Here is a 27,918-nt window from a genome sequence, read left to right as displayed (position 1 = left end):
TGTTCTGTAACTTGTATAAATTGCAAATTATATACTTGCCTTAACTCTTCTGTTTCCTTAAGAAATGAATCCCTTTTGATTCTTCAATCTCGACATAGTCTGAGGTTACCAATAAATCTCCAGCGGCCCTGGGAAGAAGGCCCCACGGCTGGACTTGCTTCCCAGTTACTTACTAAACTGCTCCAGTGATCGAGATGATTCATTGGATGGCTGATTCTTGGCATTTGGGGATTAATAGCTATTTGCACCACTGCTGCCGTTACTGGCATTGCTTTACAAACTGCAATTCAAACACATAATTTTATCCAAAATTGGACTAAAGATGCTCATACTATGTGGGCCACTCAGGCTCAGATAGATGAGGATATTCAAGATGAAATACAGGAACTAAAAACAGTCATCAAATGGGTTGGAGATCAATTAATAGATGTACAAAAACAGGTGATGCTAAACTGTGATTGGAATTCTACTCAATTTTGTGTTATACTTGTTCAACTCAATCATAGTACCTACAACTGGGAACAAATCAAATTTCATTTACAAAACATACATGACAATGCCTTTCTGAATGTACAATTATTACAAAAAGAAATCTTTGAAACCTTTTCTAAAAATCTGCCCTCTTCCACTAATTTGCAAACTTTAGCTGAACAACCAGCTGATCAATTATCTGGTTTAGACCCACGCGGATGGTTTCAAAGCATTACTCACAGCACTGGGTCTGGAACTGTAATTTTGGTGATTGTCTTGACAATTATATTTGTCATTCACTGTTGCCTTCATGCAAAATTGTTAGAACTAAACAAACTCCAATGGTCAGAACCCTTTTTACAAATATTATAAATAAGGGGGAATTGTCAGGGAATGTTTAACAGGAGGATTCCAACGTGCTGTTCCTCATAAATCCTCTGTTCCTTATCAGTTTCTGTTGTCAGAAACCAGTGGAACAGCACACCACTCCCAGGACTGAGGTCATAGGATGAGACAGGCTTGAAATGCCTTCAGTAAACATTCTCCTTACGACAAAACTGCTTAGTCTCGATCCTCTTTCTTGAGATATGGATTGTCTCCTGGCCTTGTGACCATTATTAATCCCTTGTTCCCTTGGTAATGGCTGCTGTACGTTTGGTTTTCTGATCTTTATCATTATCGAAAGAAATTTCTTGTACAACAGCCTATATATACTCACAGAAAGATCATTAAAGCACCTTTTCTCCATCAGAGCTTGGGTCCCCGTGTCTGTCTTTCTCTTTCTTTCACTTTCTTCGACTCCGGACTGCCAAGTTCCAGTCCATTAAAGGACCCCAACAGATTCCAATATATATTGGAATATATTCTTTAATATTGCAATTAATATTTATTATATTTAATATTGCAATATATTCTTTAATCCTATAACTATTGTTAATACAGCTTTATTTGTTTAAAATTTTTAAGCTTGTCACAAGGGGATATTTTGACAAAGCAGAAAAACATTTTGAGGCATTGAAGGATACCTCCCTTCCTCTGCCCATTTGGTATCAAGACTGGTTGACTAAACAATGGAAATCTGTAAAATTAATATTACAGGGAAAGGGGTATGCTTGTATTTCTCCAGATGGACCCAACGAAATCAGTTGGCTCCCTCTTCAGAAGATCCGTCCCAAGGGAGCCACCAGCATTCAAGATAGAGAAGAAACGGTGAAACCCCCAGGAGGAGGAGTTTCCAGTAGAAGCCATGGCGACTTGAAAAATTTCCAAGAAACGCCACACTCGAGGTCATTGACCTTATGATTTCCCCACTTGGGGACAAATAAAAACCCTTACTAATCAAGCTGAAACTCTGGTTTCTCAACAGGGAATGCCTCGGAATCCTAAAAATATTTTTGTCACTATTCTTGCTTTTGCTTCCCTCGCTCAGGCTGACTTGATTAATCACACTTATTGGGCTTATATACCTAACTCCCTTTTATTGCAGGTTGTAGAATGGACAGATAGAGGACCGGTTGTATCCACTAATGACTCAGTACATATGCCTCCTCCTTGGAGCTTGGAGGGGCCCTCTCATCCTGAGGAAGAAGGAAGATTGATTAACATTTCTCTAGGCTATAAAATCCTTCCTTTATGCATGGGCCCAGCAGAATTATGTATTAATGTTAGTCGACAAATGTGGGCTTTCATCCTGCCTCCAAAAAAGAACTTCTACACATTGTTTAGACTGTTTACTGCCCTGTCCTTTTATGAGAACCATGCCAATACTACCAAAACTCTAGGACAAGGACAAAAGTTCAAATGTAAGGGGTTTACTTATAAGGATTTTAAATATACTCCTGTTTGTTGATATAGATGTCAAGCTAAATCATGGAAATTCATGTTTGTGGCCAATTACTCCATTGTTGACAGGGGACCCTATGGTATGTGGTTATTGAACTGCTCAGATGATATTAACAGTCCTGTGTGTGATTATGTTACTCAAGTAACATGGAAGATTACCAACAATTCCATGGAACACTTCCATTACAAAGGACTCCTTGGCTGGCTTGATGGTGGAATGGCATCTCCTTGTCGTCAAATGGTCCTCAATAAACAAATTGGGCCTGAGCAATGGGACATCTGGAAACTTGCTACAAATACTGAAAAACTTGGAACTTGGACAGGATATTTCACAGGGACCAGTCATAGTCATAGTAACTATTCCTTCCATTATGATCATTCATATTTTATACAAGCTTGCGTTCCCCTTCCTTTTTTTATCGCCACAGGAAACTTACAATTTAATAAGACTTTACGTTCTGTGACTTGTATAGATTGCAAATTGTATACTTGTCTTAATTCCTCTATTTCTCTTTTAAAAAAAAATCCTTTTTGATGCTTCGATCTCGACGTAGACTGTGGTTGCCGGTAGATCTCCAATGACCCTGGAAAGAGGATCCCATGGCAAGACTTACCTCCCAGTTACTCACTAAATTACTCTGACGATCTAAGCGATTAATTAGATGCTTGATTCTTGGCATGTGGGGGTTAATAGCCATTTGCACCACTGCCACTATCACAGACACTGCTTTACAAACTTCAATTCAAACACAAAACTTTATTCATAATTGGACTAAAGGTACTCATACTATATGGGTTACTCAGGTTCAAAAAGATGAAAAAGTTCAAGATAAAATTCAAGAATTAAAAAACAGCCATCCAATGGGTTGGAGACCAATTAATAGATTTACAAAAACAAGTATTAAATTGTGATTGGAATTCTACTCAATTTTGTATCACTTCTCTTTGGTTCAACCATAGTGCTTACAATTGGGAAAAAATCAAATTTCATTTGCAAGATATGCATAATAATGCTTCCTTAAACTCACTTGCTCAGGGCCTTTTTCACAAAAGTATCTACAGTTATCCCCAACTATGAAAAAGTAAAAAAGGGGGAAATGTCAGGGGACATTCACCTTTAAAGGATCCAACATGATATTTTCTTCTTTTGTGTGCTGATTCTCAAGGACTCTATTCTTTATCAGTTCTGGAAAACAGGAATGAGCAGAGCTGCACGCAGTTCTCAGGACTGAGGTCATGAGAAAGAGCATCTGCTTGGATTCCCTTCAGTGACTCCCTTCAGTGGCCTTTTACTTGAAGGTAATCTATTCAGTTATGCCCCTCTTCCTCAGGGTATGGAATGCTTTCTGGCCCTTTCAAGATTGTTATTTGCTTCACTTTGTTTTTCCCCAATGTTTTTACTGCCTAAAGCCGCCTTGTATAAAGATATATAACCATGCGTTTTTGCAAATAAAGCACCCTTGTTTCACTCGAGACTTGGGTCCTATGCTTCCTTCTCGTGGACTCCATTCCTCAGGTCCCGGTCTACAAAGACCATGACAGCTCTGTCTTCAATTTCCACAAGTAAGAGTAACTCTTCTTTAATCACACATACAACAGTTATTTCTATCCAATGGAGAACATGACCCTATTCCTATGCATTGTTCCTAGCACACCATCAGTCCCTGGTAACTGTCCCTCTCCTCCCTACGAAAAGCCCAGGCCTTTTAACATCTCCCTACTCTGTTCAAGGTCAGTTGGTAGAACATTATGTTTTATAACAGGCTGGACTATGTACGGAAGGGCTTCGTGATCCTACTGACCATGATGAGTCATGTCCTAGTTTTACATTGTTTTCTCCCCTCCCTGTTGCTAATTCACACTCACTATTGAATTTTGTAATTCAGGCTGTGTGTTTTTCCAGGGAATATGGATGTGAATGAATTGTATTTAATGAAGCCAGTCCCTTCATCTCATTGATTCCTTCCCAGAGACCATTGTGAAACCCATGTAACAGATGCATCTGATCAATGTATTACCAAAGCCAAGCTCTTAGAGCTCACCACACAACAGGCCAATAAACTGAGAGACTACCTGTTGAGCAAGGAATAGTGACTTTATTCAGAAAGCCAGGAGACCAAAAAGATGGTGGATTACTCTCCCAAAGAATCATCTTTGCTGAGGTAGAATTCAGGTTTCTTTTACACGAAAAGATCTCTATAGCTTCTCTTCAAATATGGACTTACTGCAGCAAAGGCACCCACTCCAGTACTCTTGCCTCGAAAATCCCATGGATGCCAGAGCCTGGAAGGCTGCAGTCCATAGGGTTGCTGAGGGGTTGGACACGACTGAGCGACTTCACTTTCACTTTTCACTTTCATGCATTGGAGAAGGAAATGGCAACCCACTCCAGTGTTCTTGCCTGGAGAATCCCAGGGATGAGAGAGCCTGGTGGGCTGCCATCTATGGGGTCACACAGAGTCAGATATGACTGAAGTGACGTAGCAGCAGCAGCAGCAGCAGCAGCAGCAGCAGCAGCAGCAGCAGCAGCAGCAGCAGCAGCAGTTGCTGCATACCTGAACTAAAGTCATCAGAGAATACATATAGTGAAAAAGGTAAAGGATTTGCCACAACCACTGAGTCTGGGAAGTATGGCTCCACTATGTTCCTATCTGGTGACTTTTGGGTAAGATCCTTGCCACACACATTACATTGCTGTGTGTTTTCTCCAGGATAAATAGTCTGATACTACTGGTGAGATGTGAGGATAGGGTTCCTTTTTTTTTTTTTTTAATTTGTGAAATTGGTGAGGAATCTTTCTAGAATGAATTCATGTTCTAAAGACCTGACTAATAAATACTTATATATCTGGCTTCTATCTAGTATGAATTTTCTTATGAAGCCTAAGATGTTGCCACACTCATGATATTTGTATGGTTTCTCAGTAGGATGAATTCTCTGAGCAACAGTAGGGTGTGAATTTTGAACTTTGAATTTTGAAGACTTCTACCATACACCACATTCACATGAGTTTCTCTCATGTATGCATTTTCTGTTGTTTAGTGAGTGCTGAGACCTCAGTAAAGGATTTTCCACACTTGAAACATTTGAAAGGTTTCTCTATATGTATTCTCCAATGTTTTTTAAGGAGTGAATTTTGACTGAAGAACTTGCCACACTCATTACATCTGAAAGGTCTCTCTCCATTATGAATTCTCCAGTGAAGTTGAAGATGTGGTTTTTGACCAAAGATTTTTCCACACTCAACATATTTGTAAGGTTTCTCACCAGTATGAACTGTCTGATGCCTTAAAAGGGTTGACTTTACATGAAAGGTCTCGCCATATTCATCATATTTGTAAGGTTTCTCTCCAGTATGAACTGTCTGATGCTTTAAAAGGGTTAACTTTAGACGAAAGGCCTTGCCACACTCATCACATTTGTAAGGTTTCTCTCCAGTATGAAACGTCTGATGACTTGAAAGGGTTGACTTTTCACGAAAGGCCTTGCCACACTTATCACATTTGTAAGGTTTCTCACCTGTATGAACTGTCTGATGCCTTAAAAGGATTGGCTTTAGACGAAAGGCCTTGCCACACTCATCACATTTGTAAGGTTTCTCTCCAGTATGAACCATCTGATGACGACCAAGCTTTGAATTTCGGCCGAAGGCTTGGTCCCATATATCACATTCAAATAATTTCTTTCCAGTATGAATTTTCTTATGTCTCCTGAGGTATGAGTCCTCAGTAAAGGCCTTGCCACACTCATCACAAGGTGTCTCTCCAGTATGAACAGTCTGATGCCTTAAAAGGATTGCCTTTACATGAAAGGCCTTGCAATACTCATCACATTTGTAAGGTTTCTCTCCAGTATGAACTGTCTGATGACTTAAAAGGTTTGACTTTAGACGACAGGCCTTGCCACACTCATCACATATGTAAGGTTTCTCTCCTGTTATGAACCGTCTGATGACTTAAAAGGGTTGAATTTTGGCCGAAGACTTTGTCACATATATCACATTTAAATAATTTATTTCCTGAATGAATTTTCTTGTCTCTTGAGGTGTGAGCTCTGAGTAAAGGCCTTGCCAGATTACCCACATTTGTAAGGTTTCTCTCCAGTATGAATTGTCTGATGACTTAAAAGGCTTGACTTTAGACGAAAGGCCTTGCCACACTCATCACATTTGTAAGGTTTCTCTCCAGTATGAATTGTCTGATGCCTTAAAAGGGTTCCCTTTAGACGAAAGGCCTTGCCACACTCATCGCATTTGTAAGGTTTCTCTCCAGTGTGAACTGTCTGATGACTTAAAAGGCTTGACTTTAGACGAAAGGCCATGCCACACTCATCACATTTGTAAGGTTTCTCTCCAGTATGAACTGTCTGATGCCTTAAAAGGGTTGACTTTACACAAAAGGCCTTGCCACACTCATCACATTTGTAAGGTTTCTCTCCAGTATGAACTGTCTGATGACTTAAAAGGCTTGACTTTAGACGAAAGGCCATGCTACACTCATCACATTTGTAAGGTTTCTCTCCAGTATGAACTGTCTGATGAGTTAAACGGGTTGACTTTAGTCGAAAGGCCTTGCCACACTCATCACATTTGTAACGTTTCTCACCAGTATGAACTGTCTGATGACTTAAAAGGGTTGACTTTACACGAAAGGCCTTGCCACACTCATCACATTTGTAAGGTTTCTCACCAGTATGAACTGTCTGATGACTTGAAAGGGTTGACTTTACACGAAAGGTCGTGCCACACTCATCACATTTGTAAGGTTTCTCTCCAGTATGAACTGTCTGATGACTTAAAAGAGTTGACTTTAGACGAAAGGCCTTGCCACACTCATCACATTTGTAAGGTTTCTCTCCAGTATGAACTGTCTGATGGCTTAAAAGGCTTGACTTTACACGAAAGGCCTTGCCACACTCATCACATTTGTAACGTTTATCTCCAGTATGAACCCTCTGATGACGAGCAAGGTTTGAATTTTGGCTGAAGACTTTGTCACATATATCACATTTAAATAATTTCTTTCCTGTATGAATTTTCTTATGTCTCCTGAGGTCTGAGCTGTGGGTAAAGGCCTTGCCACACTCATCACATTTAGGTTTTTCCCTGTGTGCTTTGAGTTCTTGTGTTATTCCTGAAGGATTCATAAACTTATTCCCATATATATTAGAAACACTGGTTTGGACAGGAGGAATTCTTAGAACTGGTGAAAATGAGAAACTGTTGCTGACAGAACTCTTAACTTCATTATATTCAGAAATTATTCCGCCAGTTTGAAATATCTGCAGTTTATACTGAAAGTTAAATCCAAACCTCTTTCCAAAGGGCTTGATGCCTGCATCCTTTCTATCATGCGAATCTCTTCCATCAGGCACATTTCCATTAAGGCTTACAGGTGTGCCTTTATAATTTGTTTTGTCATCTCTCCCCTGACACTCAAAGTCACACATATTTTCTTGACTATCCCAAAGATGAACATGTTTGATTTCACAGCTTTCAGGTCTTCCCAGCATCAATGTTTGGAATGTTTCTCGTTTATCACTGTTCGCTTTGGGTTGTAAAAGCTTGATCACATGTGTAGGAGAGATATCTACAAGATAAAAACAATCATAGGTATCCTGCTCTCAATAATTCAAAAATAAATGTTTCATGTTGAATATATATTACACCAAAAGTAATACTTACATCAAGTTATGAAACACCACAATGATGACTGTAAGTGTTTAGAAACACTAAAGGAATAGAATTCTTAACTTAAGAAAGCATCAACATAAACTCACCATTAGGGTAGCCTAGTTTTAAAAACCATGTGACAAACACTCATATTGGACAATCTTATGCCAACTCTCAAAAACAGAGTGTTTTTCTACCAGGACCCTTAGGAATGTATCAATCAACAGTTGTCTCAAATTGAAAAGAAAAATATTACACTATCATTGTATTCTGCAAACTTACTGTACATAACTAAATTCTAAAGAATAAATTATATATTGTAACAGTAAATAATCCATAACCAAGCTTACCCAATTAATAATTAAATATTCATAATTGGTTGTTTACAATTGAAAACAAATGAGAAAATGAAGAATGTGACTAAAACAATTTTTTGAAACAACATACTTTTCTAAATCTGCTATAGAACTACGTACCCCTTAAGAAAAGGCATTTTACAATGTTAACAAGTCGTATGTGCCAGTTGTATTGCTGAATACATGCTAAAAGACCATCATCTGTAAATGACACATAAATTAAGATGTAAAATATTCACCGGTTTTCTAACAGCCAATAAAAAATGCAATCCCCACCTATGCTGTTGTTCAGTCACTCAGTCGTGTTTGCCTCTTTGCGACAGTGTGGACTGTAGCGCACCGGACTCCTCTGTCCATGGGATTTCCCAGCCAAGAACAGTGGAGTGGGTTGCCACTTCCTTCTCCATGGGATCTTCCTGACTCAGGGATCAAACCTGCATCTTCTGCATTAGCAGGTGAATTCTTTACCACTGAGCCACCAAGGAAGGTCTCTGCTGCTGCTGCTAAGTTGCTTCAGTCGTATCCGACTCTGTGTGACCTCACAGACAGCAGCCCACTAGGCTCCTCTGTCCCTGGGATTCTCCAGGCAAGAATACTGCAGTGGGTTTGCCATTTCTTTTTCCAGTGCATGAAAGGGAAAAGTAAAAGTGAAGTCACTCAGTCTCTTAGTGACCCCATGGACTGTAGCCTACCAGGTTCCTCCCATCCATGGGATTTTCCAGGTGGGATTTCCCAGGCAAAAATAATGGAGTGGGTTGCCACTTCCTTCTCCATGGGATCTTCCTGACTCAGGGATCAAACCTGCACTTCTGCATTAGCAGGTGAATTCTTTACCACTGAGCCACAAAGGAAGGCTAATCTCTAGCCATGCACTATTCTTAATTACCTAGTTTAATGGCACCAAAATATAATAAGTTAAAAGTGAGTGCTTTGTGTATGTATTGACTAGGGTCAGACACAATATTGCTGAAAAATGTTGCAAGTGAAATGCATACAAGATATAATGTAGTTCAGGTTTGACAGAAAACAAAATTCGGTAAAGCCATTATCCTTCAATTAAAAAATAAATAAAATTTTAAGAAGATATAATGTAGAGTTAGAATAAATAATTTCACAATTTGTATGGAAATACAAAAAATACCTCGAATAGCCAAAGCAATCTTGAGAAAGAAGAATGGAACTGGAGGAATCAACCTGCCTGACTTCAGGCTCTACTACAAAGTCACAGCCATCAAGACAGTATGGTACTGGCACAAAGACAGAAATATAGATCAATGGAACAAAATAGAAAGCCCAGAGAAAAATCCACGCACCTATGGACACCTTATCTTTGACAAAGGAGGCAAGAATATACACTGGATTAAACACAATGTCTTTAACAAGTGGTGTTGGGAAAACTGGTCACCACTTGTAAAAGAAAGAAACTAGATCACTTTCTAACACCATACACAAAAATAAACTCACAGTGGATTAAAGATCTAAACAGATGACCAGAAACTATAAAACTCCTAGAGGAGAACATAGGCAAAACACTCTATGACATACATCACAGTAGGATCTTCTATGACCACCTCCCAGAATACTGGAAATGAAAGCAAAACTAAACAAATGGGACCTAATTAAACTTAAAAGCTTCTGCACAACAAAGGAAACTATAAGCAAGGTGAAAAGACAGCCTTCAGAATGGGAGAAAATAATGGCAAATGAAGCAACTGACAAACAACCAATCTCAAAAATATACAAGCAACTCCTGCAGCTTAATTGCAGAAAACTAAACGACCCAATCAAAAAATGGGCCAAAGAATTAAATAGACATTTCTCCAAAGAAGACATACAGATGGCTAACAAACACATGAAAAGATGCTCAACATCACTCATTATCAGAAAAATGCAAATCAAAACCACAATGAGGTACCATTTCACACCAGTCAGAATGGCTGTGATCCAAAAGTCTACAAGCAATAAATGCTGGAGAGGGTGTGAAGAAAAGGGAACCCTCTTACACTGTTGGTGGGAATGCAAACTTGTACAGCCACTATGGAGAACTGTGGAGATTCCTTAAAAAACTGGAAATAGAACTGCCTTATGATCCAGCAATCCCACTGCTGGGCATACACACCGAGGAAACCAGAATTGAAAGAGACACGTGTACCCCAATGTTCATCGCAGGACTGTTTATAATAGCCAGGACATAGAAGCAACCTAGATGTCTGCTAGCAGGTGAACAGATAAGAAGGCTGTGGTACATATACACAATGGAGTATTACTCAGCCATTAAGAAGAATTCATTTGAATCAGCTCTAATGAGGTGGATGAAACTGAAGCCTATTATACAGACTGAAGTAAGCCGGAAAGAAAAACACCAATACAATATATTAACGCATATATATGTAATTTAGAATGATGGTAACGATAACCCTGTATGCGAGACAGCAAAAGAGACACAGATGTATAGAACAGGCTTTTGGACTCTGCGGGAGAGGGAGAGGGTGGGATGATTTGGGAGAATGGCATTGAAACATGTACAATATCATATATGAAACGAATTGCCAGTCCAGGTTCAATGCATGACAGTGGCTACTTGGGGCTGGTGCACTGGGATGACCCAGAGGTATGGTACGGGGAGGGAGGAGGGAGCAGGGTTCATGATGGGGAACACGTGTATACCTGTGGTGGACTCATGTTGATGTATGGCAAAACCAATACAATATTGTAAAGTAATTAACCTCCAATGAAAACAAATAAATTTATATTTTAAAAAAGATATAATGTAGATAAAGAACTTGACAGAATATAGATATTACCTTTTTTAAACAAATAAATTTTGAGTATTTACTATAAAACAGGTACTACTGACAGCACTAATTTGCTTTAAAAGGCTTGAGGTAAATTAACATGTTTTTCTCTAATCAGAGCAGGAGACACACCCAACTGGCCCACAAAGTGGTAAGAGAACCAGGATATGAATCTGAACCTACTGGGACAACTGAGAAAACCTATTTGTAAACATGACCACCAACTGAATGAATAGACTAGAAAATATTAAAAAATAAACACAAGGAACTTAGAAAGAAAATATCAAGGAAGATACAAGACAGAAGTAGTCTGTTTAACTATTATTCAACCATCCCATCTCGCACAGAGTGATTTAAGTCATGTCCTGAGATATGTGTTCAATAAATGATCAGAGATTATCTTTACAGTGAGAGTATGTAGAAGGTGGAGGGATGTGATAGGTAAGAACAATGTTTCCATCCATATCAAGGTACTATGTGAGGACTGGTCAGGACTAAGAAAGGGCCTGCGTGGAACATAGGGTACACAGGTTTATGTCAGATATCAGCGTCTGACTGCATGTCTTTGTGGAAATAACTGAGAGCGTAAACTAATATACTGACCTTAAGAGAAAAGAACTGGTTCAGCAACTTTATGGGCATTATACTATGGGTATGGGACAGAAACAAGAGAGATTTTAAAAGTGACTGTGATATATGGAGAAAGCAGGATAATACCTGTTATACTATTTACAATGTAATGTATCCAACTCTGATTTTGTAACTTACATTGGAACGCTTATATTCAAGAAAAGCATACACAATATTCCAGGATATTGTGTAAGAATCTTATTAGCAGAAATCAGAAGAAAAATCCAGGAAAAGGCTATCTAAACCTGGGTTCCTCTGCCAAGTATGATTAACCTCTCCATTGGACATTTACTTCATTTCTTCTTCCACATATGGTCATCTCAAGATCGAGGAGTATCAAACGAAAGGAGGGACTGATACTGACTCTGGAAGACCTTCCCAGTAACAAAAGCCTTTCTGAGGCATCCAACTCTTTTTTGTAGAAAAAGGCTTTATTCTCCTAGACCTTCCCTGAGTTCAAAAGAGCAGATTCAAACAGTTACTACCACATTAAAGGACATTAAAGGATCATACCACGATCAAGTGGGATTTATTTCAGGGATGCAAGATTTCTCAATATCCACAAGTTAATCACTATGATACACCACAGTAACAGTTGAAGACTAAAAGCCGTATGATCATCAATAGACGTAGAAAAAGTTCTGACAAAATTCAAGTGCCATTTATGATAAAAACCCTTCAGAAAGTCAGCACAGATGGTCCCTACCTCAACATAGTTAAGACTGTATATGTCAAACACACAGCTAACATCATACTCAACAGGGAAAAACCGAAAGCACTCCCCTTAACAACATGAATAAGACAAGAATGTTCACTACTGCCACTTTTATTGAACATATTTTTGGAAGTCCTAGCCACACCTATCAGAAAAGAAAAAGAAATAGAAGGTATTCAAAGTAAAAAAATAAAGAAGAAGTAAAACTGTCACTATGATGCTACACACAGAAAATTCCGAAGATGCCACCAGATGACTACTAGACCTCATCAATGAACAGAGTAAACTTGCTGGATACAAAATATACAGAAAACTGCTGCATTTCTATGCACTAATAATGATACATCAGAAAGTGAAATTAATGAAACAATCCCATTCACCATCTCAGAGAAAAGAATACAATTCTAAGGAATAAACCTACCTAAAAAGTCAAAAGAACTGTACTCATAAAACTATAAGATGCTGATGACTGATACCAAAGATGACACAAACAGATGGCACAAACATATACCATATTCTTGGATTGAAAGAAGTAACACTGTCACAATGACCATACTATCAAAGCAACCTTTATCAAATTAACAAAGACATATTTCATAAAACAAAGAAAAACTTAATTTGTACCGAAATACGAAAGACTCTGATATCTAAAATGATCTTGAGAAAGAAGAACAGAGCTGGAGAAATCATGTTCCCTGAGTTCAGACAATACTACCAACTGACAGTCAACAAAGTGAAAGTGAAGTCGCTCAGTCGTGTCCAACTCTTTGTGACCCCATCGACTGTAGACTACCAGGTTCCTCTGTCCATGGGATTTTCCAGGCAAGAATACTGAAGTGGGTTGCCATTTCCTTCTCCAGCAGATCTTCCTGACTCAGGGACTGAACCTGGGTCTCCTGCATTGTAGGCAGATGGCTTTACCGTCCGAGCCAGCAGGGAAGTTACATGATGATGGCACAAAACAGAAACACAGATCAGTAGAACAGGACAGAAAACCCAGAAATAAACCAATTCACTTAGAGTCAATTATTCTATAACAAAGGAGGAAAGAATATAGAATGAAAAAGTCTCTTTAATAAGTGATGCTGGGATAAATGGATAGTTACATGAAAAAGAATGAAATTCCAACATTCTCTAACACCACATACAAAAATAAACTCAAAATGTGTTAAACATCCAAATGCAAGACCAGATACTATAAAATTCATAGTGGAAAACAAATGCAAAATACTGACATAAATGTCAGCGAAATTTTTTTGAATCTATCTCTTAGAGTCATGGTAATATAAAGCAAAATCAAACAAATGAGACCTAATTAAATTTAAAACCTTTTTGCAAAGCAAAGGAAACCAAAAAAAGAACAAAAATTCAACTTTTACACTAGGAGACTATATACGCAAATGATGCTACCTATAAGGGATTTCCAAAATATACAAACAGTTCATACGCTTAATATCAAAACAACCAACCCAATCAAAAACTAGGCAGAAGATCAAAACAGATACTTCTCCAAAGCAGACAAACAGATGGCCAACAGTCACCTGAAAAGATGTTTGACATCTCTACTTATGAGAGAAATGCAAATCAAAACCACAAAAATGTATCACCTCACACTGGTCAGAATGACCACCATCAAAAAGTCTACAAACAATAAACGCTTGAGAGGGTGTGGAGAAAAGAGAACCCTCCTACACTGTTGGAAGGAACATAAATGGTACTGCCACTTTGGAGAATAGCATGGAGGTTCCATAAAGAACTAAAAACAGAGCTATCACATGAACCAGCAATTCCAATCCTGGGCATATATCCAGAAAGGATGAAAACGAATTCAAAATGATACATGGACCTCAATGTTTTAGCAGCACTATTTATACCAGCCAAAACACGGCAGCAACCTAAATGTTCACTGACAGACAAAGGGATAAAGAATATGTGGTACATATATACAGGGAAATATTGTGAAGTGAAAGTAGCTCAGCCGTGTCCAACTCTTTAAGACCCCATTACCTGCAGCCTGCCAGACTCCCCTGTCCATGTAATTCTCCAGGCAAGAACACTGGAGTGGGCTGCCACCTCCACAGCATAAAACACAATGAAGTAATGCCTTTTGCAGCAATATAGACAGACTTAGGGAGTATTCTAAGTGAAATCAGACAGAGAAAGACAAATATCATAGGATATTATATGTTGAACTGAAATAAATGATACATATGAACTTATTCACAAAATAAACTCACCAGAATAAAAAACAAACTTATGGTTACCAAAGGGGATAGTACAGGATGGTGACGGGGGCAGGAAAGGGAGAGATAAACTAGGAGTCTGAATATTTACAAACTAACGTATATACAAAATAGATAAACAATAAGTACCTATGATACAGCTCAGGGAACTATATTTGGTATCTTGCAAACTGCTGTATACTTGAAACACAAAATTGTAAATTAACTATGCTTAAAAAGTGGAGAAGGAAATGGCAACCCACTCCAGTATTCTTGCCTGGAGGATCCCAAGGACAGAGGAGCCTGGTCGGCTGCCATCTACGTGGTCACACAAAGTGAGACACAGCTGAAGCGACTTGGCATGCATGCACTGGAGAAGGAAATGGCAACCTACGCCAGCGTTTTTGCCTGGAGAATCCCAGGGATAGAGGAGCCTGGTGGGCTGCCATCTGTGGGGTCGCACAGAGTCAGACACGACTGACGGGACTTAGCAGCAGCAGCAGCCGCATACCTAAAAAGAATAGTTAAAACAAAAACACCTCTTGTAGAGATGTTCCAAAGATGTTTCACAAGGGTGTAAAAACTACTAAATGGGGGAAGCAGTCTATGAAACAAGACATGTTGACAAAACTGAATATCCACCAGCAAAAGAATTTACTTGGGACATTATCTTACACTACAGACAAAAATGAACTCAAAATGATTCAAAGACCTAAATCTAAGTTCCAAATGTATAAAACTCCTAGAAGTAAACGTGCAGGAAATGTTTCTGGAAATTGGACCCACAATATATACAACACCAAAAGATATAACACCAAAAGCACAGGCCACAAAATAAAACCAGATATTAATAAATTGAACTATATCGAAATTATAAACCACTCTGCATTAAAGTACAGAGAGTTTGAAAAGACAATCAACAGTAAAAGAGAAAATATGTGGAAATCATACATCTGATAGTAAATGAGTACAAAGAATATATAAAGAATTTTAAGACGGACTGATCACCAGTTCCACCATAGGGATCATTCCCCAATCAACCATCCAAAGTGTTGCAAATACAAAACAGAAATACAGAGAGTAACACAGAAATTTGAACTCAATTATAAAATTTAAAAATACGTACAATGCACAGAACAACAGTGCAGCCAATAGCCTCATAGATATGAGAATGTGAACTTGGACAAAGTTGTCCTGGGATAAATTCCCATATCATTTACAGAGGCTAAAATATATGGTTCTTGATACACATCAACAACACTGTCATGGTGCTCTTGACAGAGTCTCCAAAGCCAGAAAATAACCTGGAAAGATGTATCAGGCTCTCGTGATACTTTCTCTCTCATCATCCTAGAACATACTGACCACTCTACTGGATAGCTTCAAGTGGTGACTTTGTACAGAGCAAGAAAATAACATTAGGAATAGTGTGTCCATCACAGTTTTCTGTTACCTACTAAATCCACTACACAAGACTCACCAGAGGCTGCCAATTAAACATAGGTGGATTATCACAGCAAGGAAACCAGATAAACTTTCAGACCCTCAGAAATATATTTCAAAGAAATTGAAGAGGTAAAATGACACAAAGTAAGGAGAATGGAACATGAGGAACAGTTGACATTCCCAGACGGGGCAGAGCAGCACAAGAGTAAAACTAACACAACATGAAGGTCAGACATTACAGCATCTTGAGATGGGACCATGCGCTCAACCTACAGATGGCAAGCTCAGAGCCTGCGAGATTCACGTATGCTCCCCTCGTAGGATCTAGGATCAAAAAGACGATCTCTCTAGCCAATCTTACATTTTCCTAAGTAACAACCACAGAGGATCCAATCCACCAACTTGTCCCACTCCTAAACAGAAAAAAGCAGCCCTTTTGAGATACTCGTTTTTCTTTATATGTTGTAGTTTTGGCTACTTTTACATCACTCCCCACTGTCCACAGCTTTTTCTCATGCTCCAATGTGGAGATAATATTCAGATCAGAAACAGAAATTCTGGGACTCCCCTGGTGATCCAGTGGTTAAGACTCTGCATTTCCAATGCAGGGGGTGCAGGTTTGATTCCTTAGTCAGGGAACTAAGATCCCACAAGCAGAATGGTGCAGCCAAAAAAAAGTAAACAAGCAAGCAAAACCAGACAGATATTCAGTGTTATCAGAAGAAAGAAATCTAAAGTGCTGTGGATTTTTTTAAACCCTGAGCCAAAAGTCAAAAGGTAGAAAATAGGAAATCGGGTTTTTTGGTATTGTTTTGTTAACATTTGCCAGTGAGCTTTGTAGATAATTAAGCTCTGGGACAACCTCAGATATTACATGAAACAGACACAGCATCTGAAGAGGGTCAGTTTAACCTTGTGAAGTTGTGTCATGCCCCAGTCACCAGAACTCTCAGATGAAAGACATCAGGGCCTCCCAAGGGGCACACAGGGAAAATGCAGATACCCAAGGGCAGCTCTGGAAGGAAGTCATCCTCACCCACAGATAGCAGGTTCCTGTAGGTCTCCAGCATCACGTCCCTGTATAAGGCCCTCTGAGCAGGGTCCAGGAATTCCCACTCCTCCTGAGTGAAGTTGATGGCCACATCCGCAGAGGTCAGTCGTTCCTGAAATGAAACCACATGTCACCAAAAGGGCCATGAAAAGTTCTCATTTTCATGCAAAAGAGAAAAGGTAGTACGGGGTACGGATTGACTTGGTTGAACTAACAGATCCATGCAGGGGTATCTGGAGAAATTATGCATCTCTAATTTTAATTTCTTATGCTTTTTGCTAAGACCTTATGAGATCCTCCAATTAATATGGATTTTTCATCACTGTTCAAAATCCATGAAATATATAAAAATAAAGCTCAACACTGTTGAGCTTTATAAAATATATAAAAATAAAGCTCTACCCAGTGAGTGCAACTGATTATCCAGATGAGGTACAGCATGAGTTTTGTCTTCAGAGATGACAAAGTCCACGGCACTTTTAATGGAAAGGTCAAAATTTTCAGGTATGATGTAGATAGCAGCAAGGACCAAAAGTGTCTGAAGGCTTCCTGTTGCTCTAAATTACTGTAGTATTACTCTAAACATTAAATAAGTACTTTACAGGCAAGAACCTGTCATCAATATAATAGCTCATTAAAGAACCATCTGTTCCCACCTTAGAGAAGAAAACCTGTGTCACAGACACTCTGAAACTTGACTCAGATCAAGAAGGTGAGAAATGTTACATGAAGCACCTGAACTCAGAAGCTTGGGCTCAGCAACTGAAGCTTAAGTATCTAACAGTGAAGTAATACAGAGAACATTACAAGTCCTTTGACAGAGGGCTCCTAAAGAAAACTTGAAAGAAGTCGAAGGTGAGCCTCTTCCCTGCCACTCTGTCTTCTCTGTAGGGGGAAGCAGCTCTCGGGCCTCAGGCCTTCATCCCTTGAAAATGGACACCTGTGACAAATTAGTCTCTACCCCCTCCCTGATCGGGAGAACCTCCCCCCCTGTTGAGTGATCACTGTCTGCAGTGGTGGTGAAGGACTGGAGACACTGACCCATGAGAGCCACAGCGGCTTGGCAGCCCCAGGTCCCTGGACCATCTCACTTATTCTTCGCCACAGCTTCCAAACCAGTGCCATTTCAAAGGACTTTGACACAGCAGCCAAATTCCCTGGAGCTGGAGCTGCCACAGCAGGGGTGGCTGGCTCCGGGCCTGGAATTGGGACTGTTTGGGAGCTTCATCACTGTTATGCCAGGAACCCTTCTCTGAAACAGTAGCTCTTCTATGCCATGGGCTTGGCCCTCTCAAAGGCCATGGGGCTCTTTTGCCTGTTGGTGGTCTAGCTCATCTTCTTCACGATGTGAAGCAGCTGTTTCCACCTCCCATAGTTCTTTCTCCTGTGTCTGCCCTGTATGTTCCCTTTCCTGTAAATCCCCAGGCAATCTGGGGAAAGTGCTGGGCTCAGGGTTTGACAGAAGGAAAACAAATAAATATTGTATTAATATGAAAAAAAAAAGTCCAAGGTGAACAATGTGGAATGGCATGAAAGGTCTTATAGACGTGAATACAGAAACACAACTGTTAGTAATTTACTACTTAAAACACTAACAGGTTTTTTGGAAAATTTCAACCCTACAGATTATACTGATAACATAATTTCAACTGAAAAAAAAAAAGGTGATATGTAGTTTTTAAATCATGACGTCTTCTACCTAAACCACAGACTTGCACATACATGCATGCTTATCTATAAAAAACTAATTGACCTGAGAGGATTCATCTTTTGACAGATTTTTTGGACAATTTTATATCATCCTTTTATTCACATGTGTTTCAGCATCTTTCAGACAATAAAAATGTATCCTTTGCACTCAGCTGAGTTTGTCAACAGGATTCTACACTAGGTTACCAAAAGAAAACTGGTAAAAACATTAAAAAAAAAAAAGAATACTTGAACTTAATTCATAATAAAATTACCATATACAAAGATATAAATTTTTATCCATTTAGATTTACATAGCAAGGCATTAACAGAAGACAAAGACTTTCTTTGCTTTTTTTTTCCATTAATAAAACAGTGATTTGAAATTAGAAGAGTCATTAGATTATGACAAAAAAAACTTATCAGAATAGCAAAGTAAAAAAACTTCTTGGAGAATTAAAAATCATGGCAAAAATAACATGGAAAAAATATAGTTATTAAGCAAGACTATCTGAAGAAACATCATGATAGGAAGGAAATATTCAATACATCCCTTCTGAAATTACAGTGGCATGAAAGGAGCTGTCCAGGGTGCCTGTCTTTCAGGGGCCACTAGAAGAACTAACAGGAGGAAAAAACCAGGGCAAGAGACACAGAGTTTGTCAGAGACTTGAAACAGGTAGTACTCACAAACCTAAAGACATGGAAAGGTGAAGAGTGAAAGGATGGAAAAAGACAGTCCATCCTAAAGAGAGCAGGGAAGACTGTTATATCAGACAAAACAAACTGAAGAAAAACAAAAGTGCAATGAGATAAATATTGTATAATGATAAAATGGTCAATTTACCAAAACGCTGTAACAAGTGAAAATATATATACATCTAACATAAGATATCTCAGAAAAATGAAGCAAACATTGAACAGGCATGTACAGATCACACTGCCCAAGAAAAGCAGAAAACACATGTATCTTAAGGACACAGAAAACATTCTCTATGAGACACCACGTTAGGCCAAAATTAACCATTTTAAGAGATTGATACCATAAAAGTATCTTCCCTAACAACAACGAAATAAACAAGAAAAAAAAAAGAAAATTCCTCAAATGTGAACATTAAACAACTCACTCTTACAACACAAATGGGTCCAGGAAAAAAAATCACAAGGAAATTTTTAAATACATGGATAAAAATGAAAAGACAACATTACAAAATTTATAACACAGAGAGAACACTGTACTAGAAGGAAAGTCTAAACTGTTAAATGCTTACAGTAAAAAAAAGAAAAGATCTTAAATCTGAAATCTATTTTTAGACCTCTAGGAAACAGAAAACAGAAAACAAACTAAACTCAAGTTTAGCAGAAGGAAACATGTAAATAAGAAAGATTAAACCAGAGATACAATAGAAAGTAGAAAATATAAAAATCAACAAACCAAAAGTTGATGTTTTGAAAAAACTGTATAGGAAAACCCCCACCTTGACTAAGGACAAGAAAAAAAAGATTCAAATAACTAAAAACAGATATGAAGCAGGAGTGATTACAACTGAGGTCAAAAAGACAAGGAAGTAGTATGACGGATAATGCCTATAAATGACAGAATACAGGAGATACTGGCAAATTCTCAGAAACATACAAACTATTTTACTTATTAAGAAATTTAAAAAATTGATAAGTGTTGAAAGTGAAAGTGTTAGCCACTCAGTCGTGTCTGATTCTTTGTCACCTCATGGACTGTAGCCCACAAGGCTCCTCTGTCCGTGGAATTTCTCCAGACAAGTATACTGGACTAGAGAGCCATTCCTTTCTCCAGGGAATCTTCCGACCCAGGGACAGAACCTGGGTCTCCTGCACTGTAGGCAGATTCTTTATGATTTGAGTCACCAGGGAAGCCCATTATAACTAGAGAGATTTAAAAAGTAGTTAGAAACCTCTAAGAAAAATACAGGACCAAATACTACCAAACATTTACAGAAGAATTACCACTAATCCTGCTAATTCTATGGAGCAAGCATAGTTCTAATAGTTTGCTGATTTCCCAAAGACACAAGAAAGGAAAACTAGAAAAACTAGAAACCCTGACGAATACTGATGAAAAATTAAAATACTTGCAAACCAACTTCAACACACATTTAAAAGAACTGGAGAAACAGACGCAGAGAACAGATGGAGGTGGGAGGGGAGGAAGGAGAGGGTAAGATGTATGGAGAGAGTAACATGGAAACTTACATTACCATATATAAAGTAGAGAGCCAGTGCGAATTTGCTGACTGACTCAGGGACTCAAACAGGGGCTCTCTAACAACATACAGGGGTGGGATAAGGAAGAAGATGGGAGGGAGGGGCCATATGTAAACCTATGGCTGATTCATGCTGGTGTATGGCAGAAAATAACAACTTCTGTAAAGCAATTACCCCTCAATTAAAATAATTTAAATAAATAAATAAAAAGAACTGACACCATGACCAAATGGATTTTATTCATATAAGGCAAGGAGAAGTCAACATACAAAAATGAACTAACATAACACATTACATTAACAGATTAAAGGGGGGAAAAAAAAACAGGATCAACTCGATGCAGAAAAAAACCATTCAACAACAATTTGACAACCTTTCAAGATGGAACACTCAACAAACTACAAACAATAAATTATACCATTATCAACATAATAAATGCCATTATGAAAAGAGCACAGCAATTGGGAAAGAATGAAAGAAAGCTTTTCCTCTGAGGTCAAGAAGAAGGCAAGGATGCACACTCTGCACTGTGGTTCAAGAAAGCACTGAAACCCTTAGAGCAATTAGATGAGAAAAAGAAATCAAAGGTCCCAAAATTTAAAAAGAAGTAACCGTATCTTCTTTTACACATGATGAAGTTTCATCAGTAAAAATCATAAAGATTACAAAAGAAACATGCTATATCAAAACAGATTCTTTAATAACTACACAAAGGGTCAATCAACCAATTAACTCATTATCAAAATTACCATGACAATCTTTGTAGAAGCAGAACAAAACATGGTGAAAGTCATAGAACTATTCAAAGAGCAAACAGCAAAACTCTTGAAGTAGGAAGATGGAGGTCTTTCTATTTCAACACCTATTACAAGGTAATCAAGGTGATGTGGTACTGGTATAAAAACAGACAAACCAACTGAACAGAACACAGTACTCAGAAATAATTCTTTGTGTATATGTAAGGTATAGTCACAAGGATGTCAAGATACACAAAAGGGAAAGGACAGGCTCAATTGATCTGATTCCCAGATTTTACCAGCTGTTGTGCATACTAACACCTGACTTCCATGGGCAGTTTCCTTGCCCTGGTTGACAGAGAGCAGACAGTGCATCGAGATAGGCCCTAAGCATTCCCTGCTGCCCAACAGCACTGAGACCCCACTTCCAAGCCATGGGTGAGAAGCCCTGCCCTGGACGGCGCCCAGCGGAGCTTCCTCACAAGGGCCAGGTCACTGGGTCATGGGGAGATGGGATCTAAGTGGAGATGACAGGGCTGAGGGAAGGCCTCAGGTGAGTGTGCATGTACAGGAGTCACACAGGACACTCCAGAGTCAGACACGATTAGTGAGTCCAGAGAAGGGCATTTCAGCTAGGACAGACTAAATATGACCTTACCTGAGTAAGAGCCATGCCTCACCCCTTTTCTTTCCTCTTTCTTAACTTCAGGGCTTCCTCAGGCAACACGAGTCTTCAGAGGTCTATCATGAAAGTTGAAAACATGCTGTTTAATGCTTACAGTCAACACATCCCCTTCCTGAGCCCCAACCACACACACACAGGTAAGCCCTCACCATGAGGAACAGACAGTCCCCTGTGGCCACTCTCTGAGGAGGGACTCAGGACAGTCAACTTCTGCAGAGAGACCAACACGGGACTTTCCCACACTTTCCCTTAGATCACACTCCCCTCCTGGTGAGGCCTCATGTACACAGCAGCAGGAGGCACGTGCACTGACCAGGCAATCTCCTTCAGGTCACACAGCAGGCCCTGATCCATCCCCACTAAGAACAGAGCATCCCCTTCTCAGCCCAGATCTCAGCCCTCAGGACTGGGAGGACTCAAGAGTCCTGATCCTCAGTGAGGGATCCAGACTGGAATCAACTGGGGCATCTTAAACATTCTCGAGCTGTGGACCAACACAAACTATCTGAAGGGGAATCTCTAGTCAGAGGGTACAAAACGTGTGTCGGGAGCTGCGTTAGGCATTACTGAGAAAATGTAGGCACGGCCCCAAGCCCCTCTTCTTGTCCTGCAGGCTCAGACCTGGGATGAAGGAGTCAGGGCTTGTGATTCTAACTTGTTTTTTCTTTCCTCGGTTGAGTTGACTGAAAAGAATGTTAAGGTGCTTATTGTCCTTGAAAGGAGCATGAGAAGGCACAAAGCCTTCTGCAGTTGTGCCCAGAGAATAATCCATAAAGTTAACCACTGACATTTGTTCAAGGATCTTTACAAAAGTGTTCCAGGCTGAGCACGTAGGCCGCAGCTTGAGGCCATGGGAAGGATGGTTATCTGAAACCTAATTGTTTGGGAAATGTTTATGGCAATGGAAGTTTGCCAAATTTAGGGTTTAGGAATAATTAAGAATACTTAGAAGCTAAAAATTTAAGGAATGTGGTAGTGCTAGCATGTTTTACTATAGCTTATACAGATTAGGAATTTCAGAGATATTAATAGCTAGAAGCCTTTTTAGGAGATAGTGAGCTTAGGATGCTAGGGGCAAACATGATTTAAAAAGATAATAAATAAACTGAGGAATGTGGTATGCAGCTCAGACATTAGCATGAGTTACGATATAATCACAAATTAAAGTAAACAGGATTCTGAGAGAATCAATGAAGCAGAAACTCTGTTTGAAGGGCAACAAGGTTTTATGGAGATAATAAATCTGGGTGAGGGGAAACTGAAAATGCCAAACCTCTGACTTAATGTTTTTCTCAAAGTACAAAAGAGAAGCTAAAGCTTGAAATAAACATGTAGTCCCATACCTTGAGTCAGAGGCTGCATCATTCTCCGCCGACACCGCTCATCTCTTCAGGATGATTCCCTGGCTGCTGGAGCTGGACTCTGGCACGTGTATGCAAAATGCGTCATCAATGAAACGTGAAGCGTGGACTGAGCACCATTCAGAGGAGAAAAGAACCCCCAAACTCTCTTTTTCTTTCCCAGCCTTACTAAGGTGTAACTAACAAAAATGGTATAAAGTGATCATGTGATAGACTCATACACTGAATAATTATTATAGTGGAGTAAGTTACACTTCCACATATAACTACACTGTTTTATTTCTCTCTGGGTGAATTTCAAGGATATAGAAACACTACCGGCAGCACGCAGCACCTCAGATCCCCAGAACTCACTTATTTTACAGCAGAAATCTCCACTCTTCCACTACCAGTGCCCCATTCCCCCTCCACCCACCTCCTGGTAAAGCCTCATTACTGATGGCTCTATGAGTTTGACAGGTCTAATTTCCACATAGGGTCTGTCCTCCTTTGTCAGGCTTATTTAACTTGGCACAATGTTCTCTAGGTTCACTCATCCTAGCATAAATGCAGGATTCTTGATTTTTATATTTATATACAGAAAAAAAAAGTTCATGAATATACAGTATATAATAAATATTTCTATACTACACTTTTGTAACCTATTCTTTTGTCAAGAGACATCTGGGCTGTGTCTATGCCTTGGCTACTGCAAATCCAGTCACACTCATGGGACTGTGGACATATCCCTGAAAAACTGATTGCTTTTCCTTTGGATATCTGTCAGAAATGGGTTTGACAGACTGTAGGCCTGTTCTATATTAATTTGTTAAAGAACTTCCATTTTATTTTCCAACATAGCAGCACCATTTACATTACCACCAACAGTGCAGTTAAGATTCCGTGTTTTCTGTACTGTGCTGTATGTGTGCTTACTTTGGGAGGGACAGGAGTGGATAACACAGAACCCAGCCTGGCAGCAAGACAGTTGCAGCTGCATTTTCTAGAGGACAAGCCTCCAGGATACAGATCACTGTGGCATCGCTGCCCTCTGATTTTTTGGAGCCATCCTCCCCGACATCACAGGACTTTATGACTCTTCTCAGGTTGGGCCCAGAGATCCAAACCGAGCAGGACCACCTTATAACAAGCATTCTGTGATCTTAACCTAGTGCTCCTATTTTCCCAGCGGGACTGAAACAAACTTGCAAATTTTCATGGTGTCCAACAGAGTGTCCAGAGCCCATAATGAGCCTCTAACCCTCTTATACAAACACAAAGCATTCCAAGCCCTGAAGCTCATGCATGAGGCAAAATACAAAAGAGGACACCCAAGGATCCACAGACACAAGACACCGTATTTTCATTTACAGAGAGTGATCCAGGTCAAACATCAAAATCTCCAAAGACTATGAAAAAGAGGGATAATTCCAATGATGCACATGGCCCACTGAGACCTCAGCATCTTCCAAGGAAACACTCCAGATTCTCTTGGTATCTTCCCAAATGCACATGAACCTTTCTGCACCGGCAACCCCAAGTACATAATGATACCAAAGTTGATGCAAAAAAATGACCTGAGATTTTCCATGTTACTCTACGGTGCCTGCCTGCTAAAAGAGCCAACAAAAGCGTGGGAGTGGAGTGGATGCTGGGGGCACCTGCTAGAACCAGCTCCTCAAGCCCAAGGCTCCCATCCTCCTGCACCCACAGATGCCTGCGGGCTCAGCCCAGGCCACATTCTAACAGTGGAAAAGACATCTTTTGGCTGAATTCCAAGTCCTTCATTGCTGCTCACGTGTGGTCATGAGTTGTCAAATCAAACCTGTGCAGGCAAATGTCAGCCTCAGCACTGCTGTCCTGGGGAACACGAGCTCAGGCAGTAGAACCTCAAACCACTCCATGCGGGCTCTCCAACAAACCCGCTTCCTGGTGCTCCAGCCTGAACGGAGACATTCTCTTCCAACAGATCCACACACCCCTTGTCCCTGCAACTACACTTGGGATGGGTGCATGCTCCATTCACTGGGCTCACCTTGATGCCCCCAAGTACTGCCACAACCATCCTGCAGACCCCACCAGGCTCCCTCCGCTTTCCCCATTTGTCTACCTCTCCTCCCTGATGACTGGCCTAAGGAAGACTAAAGCACACAGGGGTTTCCTAGTAAAGGTGGTCACAAGAGGAGTGCCCACGAGCTACCACCCAAAGGACACTGCACATGCAGTATGAAAATCAAGAGACTGGCCCTCCTGGGAAAGTCTGCCACCACCTGGGGACATTATGGAGTCCACGTACAAAGGCACTTGAGATGAGGAAGTCTCAAAGGAAGGGTCTCCAGGTCTCACTCTCTCCTGTTTTCTCCACCCACACCTACTTGGAAGATATTCTAGCTCTTGCGGGGCACAGGGGGCAGCGTTTCCTTCCTGCCCCATTAGGTTTCGGATTTCTGCTCATCCTCAGTGCACTGAAATCACAATGCTGACATGGAGCACATGAACTCCTAGATGGCAAAGCTGCTGTCCACGATGGTGACTGGTCCTGGATGGACACAGCTTAGATCTGGGGGCTGCAGAGGATGAAACCCAGCAGACGAAACATGGGGACATCTTAGCTCACTGCTTGAGGACACCAGTTCTGTAGGGCTTTTCAGGACTTCCTATATTTCTTGGCTCATCTTTTGAGTAATTAAGTAGTCACATGGGATAAAGATCAATTACAGCTGAAATGTCCAGAACATGGGAAACATCTCCATCACCTGCCCTGTTCTCTTGGTCTTCCCTGAGGATTATTCAGCCCAACCCATAGTCCTGTCATCTACAGACATTTCCAGTAACAGGTACTGCAGCCACACTGGGAAGAAGAGGAAAACTATGAGCCCTAAAAAGAGGGGAACCAGGAAGGACTCATAACCCATGAAGAAGGGCATTAATTTCTGCTGATGGCAACTGATACAGAGGCAATAAACCTGGGTAACATGAGAGAGACTGTTAGGAGGGGATGGGGAGACCTCTCTGAGCCTAGACTTGAAAAGTGACAAAGGGCCAGAGGCATGGTGACCTGAAGGTGAGAAAAGGAACTACAATGTCAGACAGAAATGGTTTTGGTATTTGGAAACAGAGAAAAGGTAAATGAGACCAGGACAGGCTGAACCATGAGCAAAGGGTCAACTCCCAGGATGAGGCTGGAGACACTGACAGGGCCCTGAGCTTGACAGAGGGTTGTGGGGAAACAGTGAGGAGTCAAGCTTTTGACCCAAGAACAAATGAAAGCCAGTGGAGGTCTGAACGTCAGGATATAAAAAAATCTCCCTTCAGATTTAGCCTTATTCATAGAAGTCATCTAATTCTGAGCCTGTGATCCTGCCTCCATTGTACAGTTTTCCTTTTCCTTTTTCATTCAGGGAGGACTGGAATCTATTTACAATTCTGATTACCATGAGAAACTCCCTCCAAACCAGAACTGCCACACAGAGACACACAGCCAATTTGGCTAATCATTTCACGGGTCAGTGTTTTTCATGCTCAGAGATTCCGGTCTAGTCTCTCATGTGCATGTTACAAGTGGGACCTGAGGGAAACATCTTCATATCACCACACAGCTCACTTTTTTTCCACTGATCATCGAAAATGGAGAAAACAGACCATTAGACTAACCAGTTAAATTAGGTGTCTTTTTTTTTCTCTTTTTGAAAGGAAAGAATGAAGCACTTTGTTGGTTTTATCATGTTAAATGTTCTTTTATTTTCCCATTTCTCAAAGAAATGCCTTTCATTTCACAAGATCTAATGTCATACCTCCATTATTCTCTGGTAAAGAGCTGAGACCAGAAATATCCATTTGTGTGTGCACACATAAACACAATTCATGTCTTTGGTAAAACCACAGTTGAAAATAAGTCTATTTTATTACAAGATGTGGAGAGGGTAACAGGCCGGAAGGCCAGGGGTCTCCAAATGGAGGAAATAGGCTGCAAGTGTCAGACATTTTTATCTCTTTTAAGCAGCAGGAGGAAACAAACTGGGTCTCC

At 40.0% G+C, this 27,918-nt stretch overlaps 1 protein-coding gene, 1 long non-coding RNA gene and 1 pseudogene across 11 annotated transcripts in view; 2 read left to right on the top strand and 1 right to left on the bottom strand.

Moving 5' to 3' along the window:
• Positions 1 to 5,566, top strand: part of LOC132657785 (uncharacterized) — a 45,778-nt gene extending 40,212 nt beyond the window's left edge. Inside the window, exon 2 of the long non-coding RNA XR_009596426.1 lies at positions 1,598 to 5,566. This is a non-coding gene — a long non-coding RNA (uncharacterized LOC132657785). The remainder of the gene's footprint in view (positions 1 to 1,597) is intronic.
• The window catches only part of LOC114117957 (zinc finger protein 160-like), a 188,376-nt gene that overhangs the window by 145,786 nt on the left and 14,672 nt on the right, over positions 1 to 27,918 (bottom strand). For 4 of the 10 annotated variants that reach the window (XM_060398865.1, XM_060398864.1, XM_060398863.1 and 1 more), the window contains 2 exons: positions 22,525 to 22,607; positions 17,185 to 17,311 (listed from right to left, as the gene is read on the bottom strand). In XM_060398865.1, coding sequence (XP_060254848.1) covers positions 17,185 to 17,311; positions 22,525 to 22,539 — 142 coding nt within the window. In that variant the 5' untranslated portion in view covers positions 22,540 to 22,607. Of the gene's footprint in view, positions 1 to 4,389; positions 7,902 to 17,184; positions 17,312 to 22,524; positions 22,608 to 23,894; positions 23,974 to 27,918 lie in introns of those variants that run through there. The other 6 variants (XM_060398873.1, XM_060398872.1, XM_060398862.1 and 3 more) reach the window with 4 other exon arrangements.
• On the top strand, positions 18,029 to 18,529 carry LOC114117958 (ATP synthase F(0) complex subunit C1, mitochondrial-like; annotated as a pseudogene).

Source organism: Ovis aries, chromosome 14 (genome assembly GCF_016772045.2).
Source record: "Ovis aries strain OAR_USU_Benz2616 breed Rambouillet chromosome 14, ARS-UI_Ramb_v3.0, whole genome shotgun sequence".
NCBI lineage: Eukaryota > Metazoa > Chordata > Mammalia > Artiodactyla > Bovidae > Ovis > Ovis aries.
The sequence above is the reverse complement of the archived record's forward strand: the minus strand, read 5'-3'. Positions and strand labels throughout refer to the sequence as shown.